Source organism: Podarcis bocagei (genome assembly GCF_964188305.1).
Source record: "Podarcis bocagei genome assembly, chromosome: Z".
In the NCBI taxonomy this organism is placed as follows: Eukaryota; Metazoa; Chordata; class Lepidosauria; order Squamata; family Lacertidae; genus Podarcis; species Podarcis bocagei.
This window is the reverse complement of record NC_138140.1, coordinates 12896799-12918995: the sequence shown is the minus strand read 5'-3', so window position 1 is coordinate 12918995 and position 22197 is coordinate 12896799. Positions and strand designations below refer to the sequence as shown.

Below are 22197 nucleotides of genomic sequence, written 5' to 3'. Positions count from 1 at the left end.
ATCCAGAATTGGCCTCCATAGTCACTTACGGACTCACTGTTAAAATCATGTTCATGGAAAACTATCTTACTCAGCTACAAGTGATCGCCAAAGAATAAGATATGAAATAAAACTGTTCTTGGCAACTGGTGTTCCTATTCTTCAAATCTTTTTTGTTATTTCTTTTTGTAAGTGCAGTGTTCCAGAACTGGCTATGCCACAGATTAATCATATCTGAGGATGGGCTAAACTAACTTATAGGTCAGGGGTGTCAAACTCAAATTCATCGGGGGCCGCACCAGCAGTTTGGTCACCCTCAAAGGGCCGGTTGTATCGGCCTAAAATATTTGAGCAGGCTGAGACCCCTGAAGTTGATGGGCTTTTACCGTATTTTTCGCTCTATTGGACGCACCGGACCACAGGACGCACCTAGTTTTTACAGGGGAAAATCAAGGAAAAAAATATTATCCCTCCCCCCCAGCCCCAAAGAGCAACGGACAGGCTGCGTGCAGCCTGTCTGCTTCTCCCAGAGCTTCTCGGGGCTGCGGGGGAAGCCCGGGTTCCCCCACCAGCCCCAAAGAGCAAAGAAGCGAAGACAGCGCACAGGATCCATAGCCGCGCAACCTCTCCAGCCAGGAGCTAAACCTCTCCAGCGCGGCTAAAGAAGACAAGGCAGTGAGTGCGATCCATCCCACTCACTGCCCTGGCTTCCTCTTTAGCCTTGCGCAGCATCTTTAGTCTTGCGCAACGGGATGGATTGCGCCCGCTGTCCACCGGGGCTGGACTAGATGACTCCTGGGGTTCCCTTCCAACCCTGCAATTCTATGACCTCAGAAGGTGTTTGGGGTCTCCACCACTGGAGGCTTTTAAGCAGCGGTTGGGGGACCATCTGTCTGGCGTTCTTTAGCTGTGATTCCTACATTGTGAGGGGGCTGGGCTAGATGACCCTCGGGTGGCCCTCCCAACTCTATACAGTCCTACAGTTCTGCAGCAGGAGATCCACAGCCACTTAGAATCATAGAATCATAGAGTTGGAATAGACCACAAGTGTCATCAAGTCCAACCCCCTGCCAAGTAGGAAACACTATCAGAGCACTTCATACAATGCCCACACCATCCGAGCACTTCACACAATGCCCACCATCAGACCACTTCACACAATGCCCACTCCCAATTTTCATCTGAGAGACATGTGGCTTCAGTGTCTAGGCAGGTACCCCCCTACCTGCCACACTTCCCCCACCCCACTTAAGCTAAGGGAATTCCTGCCCAGAGAAGCTCCCAGGTGAGGCAAGGGTTAAGATCTACCTCTGGTAGATCTCTTGCGGCTGGAGAGGCACGCAAGGCTAAAGAGGAAGCCAGGGCAGTGGGATGGATCACGTTCCCTGCCCTGGCTCCCTCTTTAGCCTTGCGAAGCCTCCTCCCCCCCCCCCCCCGCTGGAGAGGCGCGCAAGTCTAAAGAGGAAGCCAGGGCAGCGAACGGGATGGATCGCGTTCCCTGCCCTGGCTTCCTCTTTAGCCTTGCGAAGCCTCCTCCTCCCCCCCCCCCCAGGCGTGCAAGGCTAAAGAGGAAGCCAAGGCAGCGAACGGGGATGGATCGCACTCGCTGCCCTGGCTTCCTCTTTAGCCTTGCGAAGCCTCCCCCCCCCCCCCCCGGAGAGGCGCGCAAGTCTAAAGAGGAAGCCAGAGCAGCGAACGGGATGGATCGCGCTCGCTGCCCTGGCTTCCTCTTTAGCCTTGCGAAGCCTCCCCCCCCTGCCAGAGACGCGGCAGCCCGTGGGACGAGGCGGGCGGCCTGCGGGGTCGCGCCGGTGGGGGACCTCCGGAGGCGGCCTCTCTGCTCACCACCTCCTTCGTGCTGAAAGGCGACGCGGCGCACAACCAGGCGATGGTGCACTGGACGGGCGAGAACGGCGGCTACGCGGGCCACATGAGGAGGTCTGGCGGGCCGGATTCGGCCCGCGGGCCTTGTGTTTGACACCCGTGTTATAGGTGCTGAGAGGAAAAAGTGAGGCTTTTCCTAGACTGCAGCAAAGAGGACTAACTGGATGAAAGAAACAAATATTTTTAAACAAGGGTTGGTGGCTGATGTGCCACAAATCATTTGTAACCCAATAGATCCTGAGAGCTGTCAACCAATTCTGTCAAGACCAGATAACTATAATGCACTCTATATGGGGCTTCCCTCATGTTTCATCCAGAAACTGCAGTCATTAAAGTATCTTTTACAGTGGTACCTCGGGTTACAGACGCTTCAGGTTACAGACTCCGCTAACCCAGAAATATTACCTCAGGTTAAGAACTTTGCTTCAGGATGAGAACAGAAATTGCAGGGGAGCGGTGCAGCAGCAGCGGGAGGCCCCATTAGCTAAAGTGGTGTTTCAGGTTAAGAACAGTTTCAGGTTAAGAACGGACCTCCAGAACAAATTAAGTTCTTAACCCGAGGTACCACTGTAGTTGACTCCTCTCTTTGGATTAATCTGTATTTGTGCTGCTTTTGTCTGGAATCCTGTTGTTTTTGTTGTAATTTTATATTTATTAAGCAGTTGTTGTGTAACCCACATAGGGACCACATGGTGGAGGGCAGGTAAAAAATGTTGGTCTGTATCTAATGTTAGGCATACACAGAGCATAGACCCATTGTAATTAATGGACATGCCCATTGATTTCAGTAGGCCTACTCTCAGCTGGATGCAACTCCTTGTAAGACATTTTGAATAAACAGATATAAATAAGAAATATTTTATATAAGTATACATGATACACCTTATAAACAAATTAATAGCCGTCTGGCCACCAGCAATCCCACATATCTGAAGCAAGCGGAAGTAACCGTGTGTGATGAAATAGGAAGAGATCTGCACATGCTCGGAAACGATCTCACGTGGCCCTCTTTCTTAAAAAAAAAAATAAGCGGGGAGAAAAGTATGCTGCACCTTAGAATGAACTGAGGAGAAAGAATATGCAATTTTAGAAGTGTGCAGCAGCGGGGTGGTTTTACCGTGAAGCGCTGTCCGCTTGCACAGTAGCCACGCTGAGGGCGGAGCTGCTGGTCGTCTAGCAACGGACCCGGGGGCGGGGCGTCGGTTTGTTTTATCTCACCCCTCTCCCTCGGCCTGCATCCATGGGGCCGGAGCCGGGCTCGCGGACGGCGCTGCTGGAGCTGAAGCCGGGAGGAAACCCGGAGGAAGGCAACTGGTGCGTTCTCGAGGCGGGGCATCAGTGCACGTGGGATGCAGTTTGAGGGAGTTGACGTGCAAAGAGAAACAGGGCGCGGGGAGATCGGTGCTGAACTGAGGCGTGGGCCCCCTAAATCCGCTTCAGCCTACCTGGAATGGGCAGCCATCGATCAGGGAGCTCTCTCGCCTGTGCTCCCCAGCAGAGGGGAATAGCCTTGCAAAGGGAGTATTAATTTGCGGGAGATGACATGCAATATGCAGTCAAACTCTGCTTGCGGCCAGAGGCTTAAATTATTAATAGCCCTTCCTTTACAAGATTCTGCCTCCGATATTTACTCCTGCCTCCGATTTTATAGCGGATTTCTTACACGCCGCCATTCATTTCTGCTGTTGCTTTCCTAGGTTGAATTTTAGACCGTAGGCTCCGCGAGGCAGGGCCCTGATCTCCTGCAGCCCTGTCAAATGGTCTGCACGCATCAGTGAGAATTATTGCATTACTGTACTAATGAAAATGCATAAGTAAATACTTAAAAAATGAACGAAAGAATTACAGTATTGTGTTTTGTAAAGAGAAATCCAATAAAAGGGGGAAGACAACACCTACAATGTTCTAATGCTGCTTTTGACAGGTTTTTATATTAATTGTATTGCCATGTTTATTTTATAGCCCATCTTTAATTCAAAGCTGCTCAAGGTGGCCCTTATAGTTCTCTTTCTTCCCGCTTTATGCTCAAAACAACCCTGTGAGGTAGGTTAGGCTGAGAGTGAAGGGGCTGACTCTAGGACACCCGGTAAGCATCATGGCTAAGTGCAGACTTGGAATTTTGTTTCCCAGACCCCTAGTCCAGCACTCTTAACACCACACTTACTGTACATTTTGAATTGTAGTGTGGGGTATGGATCTTGTTTATCGCTGTAGGGGGTGGCGACTGGTAATTTATTTATTGGTAGTATTACCTTATGATTGTGTTGTGGCTCTTTCTTTTGAAATATGCAAACCTCAGTAAAGAACTAATTTTTTTAAATGTTGTGCACATCAACCTCCCCCAACCCTAGTGCCCTCCAGATGGTTTAAAGAACAATTCTCGTTATCCTCAAAAGAACATGACTGTACATCAGGTTGCAGAAATCTGGTGTGCCAGGGGATGAGGGTGCTATCCTGTATATTACTATGCATTATTTATTCATTTGCCTATTATATTTATATCCCACCTTTCTCCCAAGTTGGGATTCAACATTTTGAAGCAGCATTATAAAATACAAAGTAATAAAAACAAACTAGTTAGCAACAATAGTTTAAAATACATCGGAACACATTTGGAACCAGTAATTGAAATCCTGTTTGTCTTGACAGCAGCCCAGTAGTCAGCATCGCCTGTACCTTAAGTTCCCAACGGCCTGTCTGAACAGGGAGGCCTTAGCCTGCTGGTGGAAGGATAACAAGCTCATCTAACCTCTCTTGGGAGGGAATCCTATCTAGCAGCCACAGAAGGGGCTCTCTCTCCTGTCACCACCTAATGGGCTTCTGGTATTGATGGGACAGAGAGAAGACAGTCTTTGCCAAGAAGGTGCATTTCAGATCTTTTGGATGACAACGACCTTGTTGGCTAGAGCTGATGGGAGTTGTAGTCCCAAATACCTGGAGGGCATCCATTTGGCAAACGCTGCATAGCATCTTCTGGTATGTGATCTCATGGAGGTAAAACAGCACCATCCGCCCACAACAGGCTTGGAAGAACTTGAAGTTTTTCAAAAGTTTAAAATGAACTTTTTAGGGGGGCAAGTGATTGAACCCAGAGAGGGCAAAACAGCTCACTTAGGGTGAAATGTACACACTGAGCAAGGAATAATGGCTGGCTTCTGAGAAGCAGGGAGGAGAAAATTTGGTGGTGGAATGGAGTATCCTGGAAGAGAGGCTGTCTGGCAGAGTCCATACTGCAGCATTTGTTTCACTCTTGTATGAATAATAAGATTGGGGTATTCATAGTATTTTGCACATACGCCCTCAATAATCCATAGAACAGCCCAGCAAGGTTACCCAGCCTTGTTTTATCCCCATGTTGTAGATGGAGAGGCTGAGAGTGACTTCCCTGGGACTCTCTGACTGAGTTCATGGCCCAGGGTTACCCTGGTTCCCAGCTCATCCTAGTAGCGGCTACACCATTTATGCATGTTTGTTTGATGGTGTTTACTCCTGGGTAAGTGTGCATAGATAGCATTGCAGGCTTAAAGAGACACGCTCCATCTTCTGCTCCACATGGAACAGCAGCCTTGCTGAGATCCCTTTTGCTTATTTCTCCATGCCAGGTATGCCCTTCACCTACCTGGGGACAGTCCCTGTGCCCGTGTGGGGCAGAACTCCTTGTACCTACCTCCTGCAGAGCCAGGCAGCAGGAAAGGGAAAGTCATCCTTGTCGGGGGAGCAGACCCGAGTGGCAGTTTTGCCGACTCCTACGTCATGGATCTTGGTAAGGGCTAGAGTGTCATTAGAGCAGGAAGGAAGCATATGAGATGTGGCAGAATTCAGCTTCTCAAGCAAACTGCTTTTGATTTGTTTTTTGTAAAAAAAAAAGCAAGTTCCTGGTCCTCATGGCTGCAATGCAGTAATTTTAGACTTGGATTCATGGGGTTCTTTCTCCCTCTTTAGGTGACGATCTGTATTTCTTCACCAGGTTTCCAAATGTGGTAAATCTGCTCCACTTCCCAGTGGGGAGGAGTTGCGGTGGACCATGTGGCCACTCACTCCGGGGGGGGGGGGCGAGGGACTTTGTCTCCCGTTGCCTGGGGGTATCCCGGCCACGTCAGAGCCCGGCCAGCCAATCCGCTGGCCGGTGGGGTGTGGCCGGGGACAGTTTAAACTGAGGAGTGAGCCGGAGGACTTCCTCTTGCATGGACAGGGCTCCCCCTACCGGTGGTTTACCCTTACTGGACTTCCCGCACAGTGGGCAGGAGTCAGATATAGTCAGGTCCAATCAATGCCTAAGCCAATACTGCTCACATTCTGTAATTCAATAAAGTTGTGGCCAAATTTGCCCAATAACATACACTTAGTATCTGTGTCCTTGTGTGAGTTATTTTCCAACGAGGGGGTGGCTGCAGGGTCTCGACACTCAAAGGAGCCCTGTGGCATTTTGGTGCCCTGGACTTCTTCCAAAAAGCTCTGCCCTGGTGGTGCCATTGCCATAGGGAAAGAGAGGAGGACCTCTGGCCCACGGGCCAAACCTGGCTCACCAGTCCACTCCATTTGGCCCACCAGGCCATTTTGGGAAAGCCCTGCCCATCCACCCTTTACCTGACAGCAATTGCAGAGAGTGCTGCTGCTTTTAGGTCCTGCTTGTGGGCTTTGCATTGGGGCATCTGGCTGGACTCTGAGCAGGGGCAGACTTTGGTAATCTTTGGTAATATGGTGTGCTGAGTTATGACAAAATTTGGCACACCGAAATGGACCATCTCAATTTTGCTCTCCCTCTTTTGGCGCCCTATGTATGGGAAGCACCCACACTGCCCGGAATCAGGTGCTGCTGTGAGAACAGGATGCTGGACTAGATGAGCCCCCTTTGACCTGATCCCACTACCAGGCTCTTACATGTCTTTCTGGCTCCCAGATGCACACTGCTGGACGGCACCTGCCTGGCGGGGTCTCTTGCCGCGGTATGAGCATGCCACCTTCATTCCCACAAGCTGGCCCACGAGCCTCTGGGTGTTTGGAGGAGCCAGTGAAACTGGGAACAGGAATTGTGTGCAAGTTCTGGACCTCCGTGAGTATTAGTCATTTCCTTTTCATTTTATTAATTCTTGGAGTATTTTTTTTTTAAGATTTCAAACATGCAGCTGTCCAATTTCTAAATTTATTCATATCCAATATTTGCATCTCACTATCCCACCAACGAGCTCAGAGCGGCAAATATAGCTCTCCTGAGAATGGTTATCCTCACAACAACCCAGTGAGGTAGGTTAAGCTAGGAGAGAGTGATTAGTCCAAGTTCACTTGGCCTTAATCAGGGGGTTGAACCCTAGTTTCTCAGGACTTAGTCCAACAATCTTACCACTACACCACACTGCCTATCTGTTAGATGATGAAAATAACAATAAAACTTATTTCAGAGTGGTAGCTGGGTTATTGTACTGCAGCAAAAACAACAGTGTCTTGTGTCACTGTCTATATCTAATAAATTTATTATGGCATCAGCCTATGCGCACTACAATCTGACTTCTTTAGATGCATGAAGTATTATCCTGAGTTACTGCACTGGTGGGTCAGAAGGTGGAATTGTGAGATCAGAAGGAAATAATATGTAGAGATGGTGATAATTGTGTTTTAACAGTGGCCATTGACATACACACAAAATAGTTGGTTTATAGCATCCTAACATCCAAGCCGTTGGTCAGCAAACTGGCACATGTAATTTGATTTAAAACCCCCAAAATGTTTCATTTCAGTCCCTAACCTATAGCACTAAATCTCTTGAGGAACTACAGTTCAGTAGTTTCAAGTTCTAGTTTCTCTTTGACATTCTTTTGAATCAAAGTACCACCAGATCAGCCTTTCATTTAAGCACTCGCCTGGTAACCAAAGGGGACTAGGAATTCCATTTCTTTCTTCCACACGTGACGTGTAATTTGCACCCACCCTCATTTTCTGTGCCTATAATTTACTTGTGTACCATCCCCAATTTTTCTATATTGTAGCTTACAAATATTTTTGTTTTCCACGTTAGAAGCTGGAACTTGGATGAGTCCTAAGGTGAGCGGCACTCCACCATCCCCTCGGACTTATCATACATCCTCAGCAGTGATTGGGGACCGTTTATATGTATTTGGAGGAGGTGATAAAGGGGTGGATCCAGTCAAAGACCAGCAGCTTCACATCTTTGACTCTGGTAAGCTTCCTCTGCTTCTGTGCAGATATTTCCCAAACCAAATGTTTAGCTGATTCCCCTGGGCCTGGCAGCAGATGGAGCAAAGTAGGAGTTGAATCCTGTTAGTCCTACTTAGAGAAAACCCGTTGAAATGGATAAACATGACTAATGTAGGCCTTTTAACCCTATGTGTGGGAAGCAGGGAGCAAGGCCCTTGAGGTAGCTGTTGCTTCATCTTAATACATTTCTCTCTTGCCACCTGTAGCCACTCTGACATGGCTGCAGCCAGAAGTTCGGGGCGACCCTCCTGCTCCTCGACATGGCCATGCCGTGGTGGCTGTCGAGAACAGGCTGTACATACATGGCGGATTGGCTGGTGATACCTTTTTTGATGATCTCTTCTGCTTTGATACAAGTAAGTACTCAGTGGTGCAAACTTTGTGGAAAGGGATTATTATCTTCCCACCTTGCCTTTAAAAAACAACAACCCATAGATCTTTAACTTTTAGAAGCCACACATTATAAAGCCTTAAAGGCTAAGAATGTGAGAAATACTGTAGGATCCTGATTACAGTTTCCACCTGCAGGCTGTGTTACTACAGAATTGTGGTACAGCCTTAAGAGGTGGTGTGGGGTAGTGGGTAGCGTTTGACAAGATCCAGGAAGACGAGGAATCAGATCCCCACTCAGAGCTCTCTGGGTGACCTTAGGTTAGGCAAAATCTCTCAGTCTAACCTACCGTGCAGGGTTGTGAGGATACAAGGGAGGAAAGGGGAGGATAACCGTGTATGCTGCCACAAGTTCCTTTATGGAAAGGCAGACATTAATGGGAAAAACAAATTCTAAATACCATTTAGCCTTCCTTTGCTTCCTATTTTCCAGGCATTTCCCATCTGTTTAGGCCACCGCCCCCAATAATCTTTGCTGTCATTACAGCTAGAAACTTAACTTTGAAGTAACTGTCCCAAACTCTTTACCAAATTCATTTTCCTGTTGCAGAATCGCTGAATGTGCATGCAGCCCTGTTATGTGTGTTTCAAGCTCAATTTGCTTAAGTTTTGCACCTGATGAGCACTGATGTGGATTGGTTTAATATGCTTGCAGCTGAAATGAAGTGGGAGACCCTGTCGGCTACTGGATCTGTACCAGCAGGGCGGGCAGCCCACTCAGCAGTTGTGTTTCAGGGCCATTTGTATATATTTGGTGGAATGGACCCAACAGGAGCACTGGACACAATGTATAAATATCACATAGGTGGGTGTTTCTTATGATATTTTTGGTTAGCTTCCCTTGGGAACATTATACTGGGGAGTCCTCTTTGCGTATGTGCCATCGCCAGCAATTTTGAGATGGAAGCCCCAGCCATGTAACCTCCCCGCATGACAATCTTATCTGAAGCTAGTAGTGGCTGAAGCTGATGGGAGCTGTAATCCAAAACAGAGAGTGCTTACGTGGCCTCTGATTATGTAGTGTGACTCCCCCCGCCCCGGATTATAAACACTGTCACCACATACTAAAGGGAGTGGTAGATCAGAGGTAGAGCTCACCTGTTGCATGAAAAAGGTTCCAGGCTTAGTTCCTTAAGTCTGCAATTTTTTAACAAGATGGAGAGGGAGGAGCATCAGGGAACAGGTGCTATTGAAACAGATCTGCTTGCAACCCTGGAAAGTTGTGGTCAATTCAGAGTAGGCACACCTGGGCTACGTGTGCAAAAGAAATCTGATATGGAATAAGGCAGCTTCATGTTTATCAAAAGCATCTATAGCTCAGTGAAGGAGCAGGTGTTTTGCATGCAGAAAGGTCCCAGGTTTAATCCCAAATATTCTCCAGTTAAAAGGATCTTTTGCAGCAGGTGATAGGAAAGGGGCCTCTCTCTCTCTCCTAGTGGAAACCTTGAGGAGCTGCTCTCAGTATTAGGCAGCAGTGGGCTAGATCAGGAATAATAGTACGTAATTTATTATTTTTACCCAACCCATCTGAACTTGTGGCTCTGCAATATGTTGCTGAATCCCCGCCCTTGGCCATGCTGGTTGGAGCTGATGGAAGTTAGGAATCCAACAGCATCTGGCAGGCCATGAGTTTCTTACTCCTGGTCTAGATGGGAATAGTTTGAAAGGTGCCTAAGAGCCGCTCAGTGTTTCAGTGTTCCATAACACCCACAAGAGCCCTTCTGGTCTAAATAGCCCCACATACTGTTCTCAGTCAGCAGCCTGCAAGCAGGAATTGTACGAAACTGCAGTCTCCCCTTTTTGATTCCAAACAACTGGTTTGCCATATCCTCCAAGAATCTTTCTTTGCTGCTTTTAAAACCATATAGCTGGAAGCCACCACTATTCACATGTATGTCACTTAAAATGTTGAGGGAAAAGAGATCCCCAATATTTCCACTCCCTGTAGAAGCTTCAGGTCTAATTTTCCAGCTCTCTTTTAAGATTGACAAATAGTGATGTTTTAATTTACAAGAAGCTGCTGCTTTCCCCCCCTCTTTTGCATAGTTTTCTATTTATTTATTTTTAACTGCAGAAAAGGGACATTGGACAAAGTTGGAGTTTAAAACTCCTGTGCCTTCTGCTCGTCTGGACCAGTCTATGTGTGTTGTTCCATGGAAAGTGTCTTCCAGTGAGGACAGCAACAGGAAGGAAGGAGCTGGAGGCTCTAATGGAGACAATCTATCTCAAGGCTGCCCAGATGAACACTTGTGCTTAGTGTTTGGTGGAATGGATATTAAAGGGGAAATCTACAAAGACAGTGCTGTAACTCTTCTTAAATAAAATGTTTTAAATAAATGTTTAATAATCTAAATCTGCCTCCCTCCTTGTAATGCAAGACAATCCACAATTTGTGCCGGAGGACTACAAATTAAGTGTGTGCGCTATTTCTGCCTCTTGAAAGTTTCAGCGTGTCCAGTGGCTGGAATGGGGTGAATCAGGATGTGTTAGAAGAAGCTAATAAGAATTAGTGCTGGAGGGTTCAGGATTGGACAATTTCCCATATAACAAATTTACTGCACTGAAACAGTTCAGTACAGATAGGAAAGTACCATTAACTCCTAAGGGCACACAGCTTTTGCCAACAATGGGCAGCAGATTGTAATTAACACAGGTTATTGGCAAAGTGGTTTCATTGCATTAGCTTATGTTGACGAAAGAGCCAGACAGCTTGAATATTAAATAAGCAACACATCATGGCTCTCAGAGTTAGTTATGGTTAACTAAAATAGTAGATGGGCTGCTTCTTGTGTGATCAAGCAAACAAACTGCAGAGTTGAGCAGCTGATAAAGCTAGGGATTAACTTATCCAAAATCATCTCCCTTGTGTGCTTGGGTCCAGCCCTTAGCTTATCTCTTGTATATTTCTGGGCCTGAAATTCCTTAAATTATCCAGAGATCCAGCTTGAGGTATTCTGACCTGGCACAATAATGCATACTTACTCTGAGCTCATTTACACATCACTTTTCATCTAGAAACAAAACATGCAAACATTAAGGACCACTAGATGACCCTGAGGGCATCTTGCAACTGTACAATTCTGATTCTAATGCTTCTATGGCTTGTCCACATATGCCAAGTCATCACCTAATGGCCTGCTACCACCCAGCAGACATGCATGGGAATAATTCTTCGCCCAATTGTATTCTGCTCTGAGGAAGGTGGTGTCTGAGGGGGTCAGACCAAGAAGCATGCAGACAGAACTATAGCTCTGGTCCTGGTATGTTCTTAGTTCCTATAAGCATTTGTGTTACAAAGATCAAATAGACCCAGATCCAGTGTAAGTAACAAATTTATTGTTGTCACTTGTGGAGGGTAGAAAAGTTCTCCACATAACACACACAACCCAACTTGTTAAATAGAATGGTTTCAATACTTCACCCGCTCCCTGTGTCAGGTTGCCCACCCCCCTGCTGGACATTTATCAACTGCTAATGAAAAGCAGTATACAGCCACTTTTGGGCTAGCATTTCCAACTCCACCCAATGTGAAGATTCAGATCACATTCCAAATCTAGAGTTCAAATAGTTTAAACAAAAGTTCAAAGTCCAATATTTACAGCATCAACATCTAGGAAACTGATGTCTACAATTCATCCTTATCTCCTCCTGCTGCTTCTTCCTCGGTAGGGGGTGGGCCTGCGCTACCATACAACTTGCCCACGATTGGTTGCACCACCTCTTCCAGTTCCTTCTTTTGGGCTTTGAATTCCTCGATGTCACTATCTTGGTGACTCTCTAGCCACTCAATCTTTTCCTCTACAGCCTTCTCTATTGTTTCTTTGTCTTCAGATGACAACTTGCCACCGAGCTTCTCCTTATCTCCAATCTGGTTTTTCAGTGAGTAGGCGTAACTTTCCAGCTCATTCCTAGCATCAATCCGCTCTTTCAGCTTTTTGTCTTCCTCAGCAAACTTCTCTGCATCATTGACCATCCTCTCAATTTCTTCTGGAGTAAGACGATTCTGGTCATTGGTGATGGTGATCTTGTTTTTGTTGCCAGTGCCCTTGTCCTCAGCCGTAACACGAAGGATTCCGTTCACATCTATTTCAAAGGTAACTTCAATTTGAGGGACGCCACGGGGAGCAGGAGGGATTCCAGTCAGATCGAAAGTTCCCAAGAGATGATTATCCTTTGTAAGAGGACGTTCTCCTACAGGGGGGAAATTTCATTTCACATGAAATCACTCAGATTATACTCTGGTAATCACGCAAGTACAAGATTATCATTTTTTAAAGGCATCTCACTTGTGTTTCTATTAATAATCAACAGCTAGTGATACTCAAAGAATGTTAAGGAACCTCACAAATGTGGAAACATGCACTGCAAAATTAAGCTGTGTTGGAGTCACCTTTTACTCTTTACTGCCCAGAAGACAAAAAACTCTAATAAAAGTTTCCAAACCAAATGATGTTGGTCGGCCACTTACCTTCATAAACCTTAATTGTCACAGTTGGCTGGTTATCTGAAGCTGTGGAGAAGATCTGTGATTTCTTGGTGGGGACAACAGTGTTCCTTGGGATAAGTTTGGTCATTACTCCACCAACAGTCTCAATGCCCAAGGTCAGAGGACACACGTCAAGCAGCACCAGATCCCCTAAGAATGAAAAGGAGGTTTTAAGCGATGAAGCATCACCATAATTTATCTAGCTGTAGTGACAAACTTGACAGCCAGCAAAGACAAAGATCTTCCATTCCAAACAGTTATGAGGCTGACTGGAAGCTTTTCACTTGTACAGGCTACTCTGCCCAACACCTCATGCAGCATTTAAGTCACTCAGACTTACCAGTATCTTGATCCCCAGAGAGTACACCAGCCTGCACAGCAGCACCATAAGCTACAGCTTCATCAGGGTTGATTCCACGAGAGGGTTCCTTGCCATTGAAAAATTCTTTCACAAGCTGCTGTATCTTGGGGATGCGAGTAGAGCCACCAACAAGCACAATTTCATCAATGTCAGACTTCTTTAGGTCTGCATCCTCTAGGACTTTCTGGACAGGTTTCATGGTGGAACGGAAGAGATCCTAGAAGCAGAATTTGAAATCATTTAATTGATGTGGAAAGGGAATCACAGAACAAGGCCACAAGATGATACAGTCACCAAATTATCAGATACATCCCGCCCCCAAGATGCCCATGTATGATGCTATTTGAGATCAGATGGGCCTACTCTTAATATCTCATTTTTCTTTAACAGGAGAATCTACAAAGATCAGTCATTGCTATCTTTTAGAGGGCAAGCAATTTTGACTCAAGCCATTAGGGAACCAATTTATTCTCTGCTGTTGGTGCAGTTTGACCAGCACAGTGTCTTGGGAGTGGCACCACCTTATTTTTCCCATGGCGGGCATGTACTACATGTTATTACGTTACTATAATCTTACTTCTCTCCCAATTTTATGTTTTGTGTACAGCAATTGCTCCAAATAGTAGAGCCATTTTATTAGAAACAACCTATTTTAAAATCCAAGATACCTACCATGTTCAGTTCTTCAAATTTTGCTCTTGTCAAGGTTTCAGAGAAGTCTTCTCCTTCAAAGAAGGATTCAATCTCAATTCTAGATTGGTGTTGAGAAGAAAGCGCTCTTTTGGCCTTTTCAACTTCTCGACGAAGCTTCTGAACAGCTCTGTTGTCCTTCCGAACATCCTTTCCAGTTTTCTTCTTGTAGAGCTTGATGAAGTGTTCCATTACACGCTGGTCAAAGTCTTCCCCACCCAGGTGAGTGTCTCCATTGGTTGCCACAACTTCAAAGACACCATTATCAATTGTGAGGAGGGAGACATCAAAGGTTCCACCACCCAAATCAAAGACAAGGATGTTCTTCTCGCCCTCCCTCTTGTCTAGGCCATAAGCAATAGCAGCAGCAGTCCTGTAAGAAAGAGCAACTTGTTACGTTTGGTAAATGTGAGAAAAGCCCACACAAACTCCAAATACTGGCAGAAGACTATTAAAACCCTACTTACGGCTCATTGATTATTCTCATGACATTCAGCCCTGCAATAGTACCAGCATCCTTTGTAGCCTGACGCTGGGCATCGTTGAAGTAAGCTGGCACAGTGACAACAGCATGGGTGACCTGGAGAAGAATGAGAGTAATTCTGATTGCTGTTTCCAAATTAACATCTAATAAAAGGGTTTTTTGGGGGGTGGGGAGCCCGATTGTCTAGAATGCACCTTTCAAGACTATTTAGAGGAGTGGATTGCCTGTTGCCCTCTAGATGCTGCAGGGCTCTCATCAGCCCCATCCAGCATTGTCAACTGTCAGGGATATTGGAAATTGGAATTAAAACACATCCAGAAGGCTACAGATTGGCCTTCTCAGCTTGGAGAACAATTCTACCACCCCCATCCATTTTATGACCTGGGGAACCAAAAAAGTAGGGACTCCTCGTGTACAAGCAGCCAGGCCTGTTAGGAGGCATCAAAGCTCAGTGGCAGAGCACTTACATTGTAAGTAGAATATTACATGTCCAAGCCAGTTTAGAATGATCTCTAGACCAGAAAGGCATCGAGACCTGCTGCTAACTAGAGTAAGCAGTAAAGGATTAGACCAACCACTGGCCAATCTCCATACATGGTAGATTCACAAAGGCTCCCCTCAGTGCCTATTCTTTTTCCTTGTGTGCTCCAGCGGAAACATCATCTTACCTTCTTTCCCAAGTAGGCCTCAGCAGTCTCCTTCATTTTAGTCAGAACCATTGCTGAAATTTCTTCTGGGGCAAAGGTCTTCATTTGGCCACCTCCAATATCAACCTGAATATGGGGCTTGGACTTCTTTTCAATGACCTGTAAAGACAAGTACAAGTGGACATGGTTACAAACCAAAAGCACACCATCTACAATATTAATATTGTGGTGGACTTAAAGAGGTTCCATTGAAGAAGCGGCAGGACCAAACAACCTGCCCATCAGGTTGCCAGATGCAGAATGACCCATGCTTGGATGCTGGTATCTTAAGCAGAGTGAAAGCAGTGCCATAAGTTGTGTGGACTGGAAAAACACTTCATACATTGCTTAGTAACCTAGTGTCTCTAGGAAAGTGCTAGGGCTGGGGACAGGCTGGGTTCAAATTTCACACCAAAAGGTGTTCAATGTACTTTATATATACCATAACATAAATGGCACAAAATGAGTACCTTGAAAGGTAGATATTTTATATCCTGCTGCACAGAAGGATCATTCCATGTTCTACCAATGAGGCGTTTGGCATCAAATACAGTATTCTCAGGGTTTGAAGTCAGCTGGTTCTTTGCTGCATCACCTATAAGACGTTCCCCCTCTGGTGTGAAGGCCACATAGGAGGGTGTGATTCTGTTACCCTGGTCATTAGCAATTATCTCCACACGCCCATTCTTGAAAACACCAACACTGTAAAAGAGAATGGAAGTTACTTTTTAAAATATATGTATTATTTAAAGCCTTCTGGGTGGTTCACAAAATATAATACACCAACAAAAAAAAAAAAAACAACAGAATTCACATAAATCAAGCACATCAAGCCAAAAATCTGAGTCCTGTGAAGAGGTGCAACAAGTAAGCTAGTTGGATCCTCTGGGCTAAACAGGTTAATACTAATGTTTCTGGCCAGTACTCAAGCTTTTAGCTGTAAGACTATACTGAATCAAAATAGTTTGAGCTGAATAGCTATCGTACAGTGGTGCCTCGCAAGACGAAATTAATTCGTTCCGCAAGTTTTTTCTTCTTGCGAGTTTTTCGTCTTGCGAAGCACGGTTTCCCATAGGAATGCATTGAAAATCAATCAATGCGTTCCTATGGAAACCGCCTTCAGACCAGGTCCGGGGACAGTCTGTCCCCCGACCTCTTCTGAAAGCTGGGGGGGGGGGGGGACAAGGGCTTTTCTTCCCACTGCCAGCCTTCAGAAGGCTGTTCTGAAGGCTGGCGGTGGGAAGAAAAGCCCTTCTCCCCACCTCCCGCCCTGCAAGCTCCGGGGACAGGAGGACTTTGCTGCCGCCCGGCTGCATTTTAAAAGCCCCTGCTGTCCCGGGGCGATTTTAAAATGCTGGCGGGCAGCAGCGAAGCCTCCGCTGTCCCGGGGGGATTTTAAAATGCTGGGGGTCGGCAGCGAACGCTTCGCTACCGCCCGCCCGCATTTTAAGATCGCCCGGGACAGCAGAGAAGTCTCCGCTGTCCCGGGAAAGCAGGCAGGGGGGAGCAAAGACTTTTGCCCCCCCCCCGCCGGCCTTCAGAAGAGGTCCAGGACCTCTTCTGAAGGCCGGCGGTGGGCGAAAGTCTTTGCTCCCGACCGCCAGTATTTTAAAAGAGGTCCCCGGAGATTTCCCTATGGGCTTTCTTCTTGCGAAGCAAGCCCATAGGGAAATTCGTCTTGCGGAACGACTCAAAAACGGAAAACTCTTTCGTCTTGCGAGGCGTTCGTCTTGCGGGGCACCACTGTATTGTTACTCCCCTGACTTGTACCAAGTGCATTAAAATAGTAGTACAGTACAATTAATTTGCATTCACTAGTGCAGAATGACGGTTCACAACACTGCATCAAATCTTGGCCATATTTTGGTGCAGTGGCCATAAGCTATTCAAGACACCCAGAAGCCACTCAATCAAATAGGCACCTTTCTTTTACTTACCAGGAATATGTGGTTCCCAGATCAATGCCAACCACAGTCCCCACATCTTCCTTTTTGTCGTCGTCATCAGCAGCAAATACACTGCCAATGAGCAACAGGCAGACAAGTGCATACTTCATTTTGCCCTTGTACCAAGTATTCACAATCAGGGAGAAAAAAACCCTGTAATAAGTAAAATCAATCATCAGTGGCAATACTATGAGCAAAAAGACAATACCATGATGCCCATTTAACAGAAACGGGGGCAGATTTACAGAGTAAGTATTACTGGTCCCACATATCATTAGCAAAGGCTGGGAAGGCCAATCAGGACTAGAGGCTACCAAGACCCACAGCCTGCAAACATGCAGGCGGCTCAAAGGAAACACCCTAAATCCTATACAAAGGAAACTTTTCTGTTCAAGGAAAAGGCAGCCAAGGGGTTAAGAAAATATGTAGCTGTTGTGATACTTAAACATGAATGTGAACCCACACACTGCGCTAAATTCTACAGACATTCATTGAGAAAAATCATGTGGAAAGGCAGTGTGTAAAAGCTGCAAAACGTAACACATCAAAAAAGGGCTACCAACCTCTTAACTTTAGTTCAGACAATCCCAACATTAAAGGCAAAGAGTAAATTGGTAATCCAGTGCCAGAGATAGCCTGCTCCCCCCTCCCATTTTTTGGTATACGGAGCAACTGTAAAACGAGTAGCAGCCTCGAACCAAATAATTAACATTGTTCACTACAACCACAGCTGTTTTGCCTTCACCCATTCTCATAAGAAAACCATCGTAAAAAGTGGGAGAAGGGAGTAGTCGCTGTACTCACCACCAGAAACCCAGCCATTACTATTTACCCCAAACCGGTAAAGGTTATCAATATACAAAACAAACACCATACAGAGACGTCTAGCAAGTTCTACTTTTTGCATAAATCCCCTCTCCCCGATAAGGAGCAAGGGGAACGAAAAAGAATACCCCGCACAAATCTCTGTTCCTATTCTGCGATATAAACCCCTTTTATTCATTCATGCATGCCAAATACTGTTGCAATCGCCACCCCACCACCACCAAGGGGAATATGGAACTGGCAGGAAATGGGAATAAAAATGGCGCGCTTTGGACCGTGAGCCGCAATAGGATTTTTCTCAATGGGAACCTGGATAAATGAGAACGAAGGGGCATTTTGAGGGCAAGGGGGACCCCACAAGGCCCGATAGATTTGGAGACGCCGCCCTCCCCTTCTAGTTAGGCCCCGGCCTCCGCCCTCTCCTCCGCTCAAGCACTAGGCCACCCCGAGCCTTACCTGTATTAGGTAACAGGACCTCGCGGTCGCCTCACGCTCTATCCGACGAACGCAACGATCTAAATTGTGATTTTCTCACTCAAAGATCACGGTCTGGCCCAGATAGTCCCCCTCGGCTCTTATATACGTTCCCGTGGCCTTGCGTGGAGTCGCACTATTGGCCCATTTTCTCTCGCTGGAGCCTCCCGATTGGTCGCTTGCCACCAAGCTGGCCGGAACCGATAGGTCCGCTCCGTTTGTGACGTCAGGCCCCCGTCGCGCACCGCTCCGTCAGGCTTAGTTGTGTCGCTTTCCTTCCCCACCCCTTCTCTTTCCTCTCGGCCGTCCTCGAGCCTCATTGGGCCGCTCTACCGGTGTTGCAGTCCAATCAAGGGCCGCTGCATGAGCCAAGCGGAGCGAGCTCATTGGCTGGAATTGGGCGTCATGTTGGAAAAATCTCTAGGCATGAAGGGTTGGCTCTTTCTGGAAGTTTCTATGGTTACGAGGCCTAGCAGCCTGTTATAGGCGGGGGCAGAAAAAGGCATGGGTTGCTGTGCCTATGGCTGCCACAATGTCTCCGTAGGCAGTACTGAAGGCTGCTTTGCACCGGTTAAAGTGTCAGACTAGGACTGGGGCAGATGCTGGCTGCTATATTCTGTAGGCCATGCAGCTCACTGGTCGAGGATAGACCTGTCATTCTGCTTCAGCCTAGCCTACCTCACAGGGTTATTGTGAGGTATTGTGAGGGTATAACGTTGGAACCTCGTTTTCAACCCTTGAGTTTCCCAGACAAAATAGGGAGTATATAATTAAGCAGACAAACTGTGTTATATGGTGTTGTAACACAGTTCATTCAATGTAGGAGAAAATGGGGAGCCTAAATACGGACTCTTTCTTCAGCCCGATTCACGAGTAGTTAATGGTACTAGTGAAACAGCAGATTTGCCCTACAACAATACTAGTGCCATCCACTTGTAACCAACAGACTGCTGCTATTTTTTGGTGGGATCCAGCTGTGTGACTGTAAATTCAGGTTCCACAATCAACAGTGATTGGGAGGCCTCCAGCAACAGTTGCAGTATTTGGGACTTTATGATTACCGGTAGGTAAAAGGCCAGGAAGAGGTGACACATTTATGTTGTATGTGTGAAGGAAAAACTTAAACTCGAAGTAGCAGAGTTTCCAAAAATAGACCAGAGGCAATATTTTATCCAGTAGAGCTTTACTTGTGCTGAAGGCAAATGAGCATAATGGTCACAAGTCCAAATACTGTACATTCAGGATTGACACAGTCCATAAAAATCCAGTTGCAGCACTTACAAAAACTTAAGACTAAAACTTAACACTAAGCATTCTATAGTCAGCATGCCTTAATTGGAAGAGATAAGAGAACTAGTTCAAACCAGCTTCCCAGAAGGTATAACCCAATCATTAACCCCTCTGCTTGCTTCTGTCACACAGAGTAGCTTCCAGAATCCTCGTGTATTAAGGAGAATAGGAAAGATCTCTATACATCAGATCTATACTTTCTGCACTAAGAAATGCAAACTGACAGTTTATAACATTATGCATGGCATGTAGAAAGTGAATAGAGAGTGCTTTTCTCTGTTTCTTGTAATGCCATAATTTGTGGGCATCCGATGAAGCTGAATGTTGGAAGATTCAGGAAATAAAAGAAATGGACTATTATGGAACTCACTCCCACATGCGGCAGTGATGGCCACCAACTTATATGGCTTATTAGACAATTTCATGGAGGAAAAGCATATCCATGGCTACTAACCATGATAGGCATTCTCTGCCTCTAGTTCTTAATTCCAATTGCTGGAAACTGCAGAAGGGGAGCGTGCTCCTGTGCTCAGGTCCTGCTTGCAGGTTTCCCATTGAGGCATCTGGTTGGCCACTGTGAGAAGAGGGTGCTGGACTAAATTAGCCACTTGCCTGATCTAGCAAGCTTTTCTTACATTCTTTCTTTTCACCAGAATACTGCAAACAAACCTGTTCCCCATCCCACCCAAAATGGACTTATTGCAATAAGAAAAGTGACAGGAAAATTAAATGGAAAGTGTGGGCTTACACTTGCTTGACTCAGTGTTCCTTAATGTCCCTGCAAAGAAATCAAAATGCATGTTCAATAAATAGCCTATGTCAGGCATAGGCAAACTTGGCCCTCCAGATGTTTTGGGAATATAACTCCCATCATCCCTGGTTAACAGGACCAGTGGTCAGGGATGGTGGGAATTGTAGTCCCAAAACATCTGGAGGGCCAAGTTTGCCTATGCCTGGCCTGGGTTGTCTAACCTTCCTGCAAACTTCCAAATCAATGTGAGTGCTCAATTAACAGATTGTCTGAAAGTGGCATAACTGTTCATGAGAATGGCAGCCTCATAAAAACAGTGCAATAGCTTGAAGGTATAAGGTGTTGGGAAATATTCAAAATTGCATAAGCTTTCGTGACTAGGGAAAAAATCAACTTGCAATTTCCCCCTTAGTCACAGGTGTAGCAACTCTAGTTGTAGGCGTGCCCCTGCTTCTGACAATAATTAATGCAAAGGAAAAACTCTTTTCAAACCATTATATCAAGTACTAGCTTGCCAGGGTCCATATTTGCTGGCAACAAATAAACTCTTTTGATGGGTAAGATAATCTTTCTTCTTTATGTATAGAGGTAGATAAGACAAAGAAGATCCTCCACACACACACACGTGCAGTAGTCACACATGACTTTTTACATGAAGCATTCACAGGCACGTCCAAAGTCTGTTTTTATCCGGCCCCTGTGGCAGTTTATTCATTGGGGTCAAATCCTAAAAAAGCTCAACAATTGTTAAAAAAGCTCAACAACTTTGGGGTAAAATCAAAAAAAGTCGGCCTTCACGCATGTTCACTTCATCAAATCTGGCCCTCTTTGAAAAAGGTTTGGGCATCCCTGGCATAGAATGTCCAACTGAGAGTCCCCATGGGAAAAACAGACAACCATCCACTGAAGGGATATTGTTTAGGTTGAGCTTTTGAATCTTAAATACACTTAGTTTTGCACACTATGGGTGGTATCCAATTAGGGTCGCTTTGCTCTTTTTTATTTGCACAAAATTTGTGGGGAGGGTAGACAACAGTCACACCATCTTTTCTAGAACTTCTATTCTGATTGTTTGCAGAGATACTTCATCAAGCAATTATTATCCATCACTTCCCAGTGCGTTTTCTTGTCACTTATTATAAAAATTCTGATGGGATTGGGGAAGCAGGTTTGTTGCACAAAAGCACCAAATCAACTTCAGTTGCACAACCTGGATTTAAAGCTAGTGTGGTGCAGTGGTTATAGTGTTGAATTAGGACCTGGTAGACCAGGGTTCAAATCTCCCTCAGCCATGAAGCTCACTGGGTGATTGGGCCATTCACTGTCTCTTAGCTTAACCCACCTTACAGCATTGTTGCGAGAATGGAACAAGGAGCGGGGAAACCATGTATGCCACTTTGAGCTCCTTAAAGGAAAAGTGGGATATAAATCAAATAAATAAATACATAAATTTGCCAGTATGTGATTGCATCCCACCTGAAAACAGCAACCGTCTGGAAGCCTAAGCCATGCTCAGAGTAAACCTACAGAAGTCAGCAGACATTGATTTTAATTGGTCTTTTATGACTTAAGTCAGATACCACCCAGTGGGACTAATATCTGAATAAATATCTGAATAAATGTACATAGTATGAGTCACCCCACAGTTTCATAGTATTGCACCATATCCTGCCATTCAACTTCCTAGCATTCATCCAGGCAGAAGATGAGGGAGCTGTCCTAGGGTTACTTGAGCACA

At 45.9% G+C, this 22197-nt stretch overlaps 2 protein-coding genes and 1 long non-coding RNA gene across 4 annotated transcripts; 2 read left to right on the top strand and 1 right to left on the bottom strand.

Moving 5' to 3' along the window:
• The first annotated feature begins 2872 nt into the window (after positions 1-2872).
• Positions 2873-10819, top strand: RABEPK (Rab9 effector protein with kelch motifs). 2 transcript variants are annotated; one of them, XM_081180336.1, is made up of 8 exons: positions 2873-3177; positions 5225-5356; positions 5466-5626; positions 6764-6916; positions 7877-8038; positions 8283-8432; positions 9122-9271; positions 10541-10819. In XM_081180336.1, the coding sequence occupies exons 2-8, from the start codon at positions 5271-5273 to the stop codon at positions 10786-10788; spliced, it is 1110 nt and encodes a 369-aa protein (XP_081036462.1). In that variant the 5' UTR covers positions 2873-3177; positions 5225-5270; the 3' UTR covers positions 10789-10819. The 2 variants fall into 2 exon arrangements, with proteins under 2 accessions (XP_081036462.1, XP_081036463.1); XM_081180337.1 differs by lacking the exon at positions 5225-5356 and having other exon boundaries at positions 2874-3177.
• A 961-nt stretch (positions 10820-11780) lies between these two features.
• Positions 11781-17245, bottom strand: HSPA5 (heat shock protein family A (Hsp70) member 5). The gene is made up of 8 exons (XM_081180280.1): positions 17111-17245; positions 15644-15875; positions 15156-15293; positions 14471-14583; positions 13986-14376; positions 13293-13530; positions 12935-13102; positions 11781-12657 (listed from the first exon to the last, which is right to left on the bottom strand). The coding sequence occupies exons 1-8, from the start codon at positions 17227-17229 to the stop codon at positions 12092-12094; spliced, it is 1965 nt and encodes a 654-aa protein (XP_081036406.1). The 5' UTR covers positions 17230-17245; the 3' UTR covers positions 11781-12091.
• LOC308579361 lies at positions 17194-19278 on the top strand. Its single transcript, XR_014004443.1, has 2 exons — positions 17194-17281; positions 18410-19278. It is a non-coding gene; the product is annotated as an uncharacterized lncRNA (long non-coding RNA).
• Positions 19279-22197: the final 2919 nt, after the last annotated feature.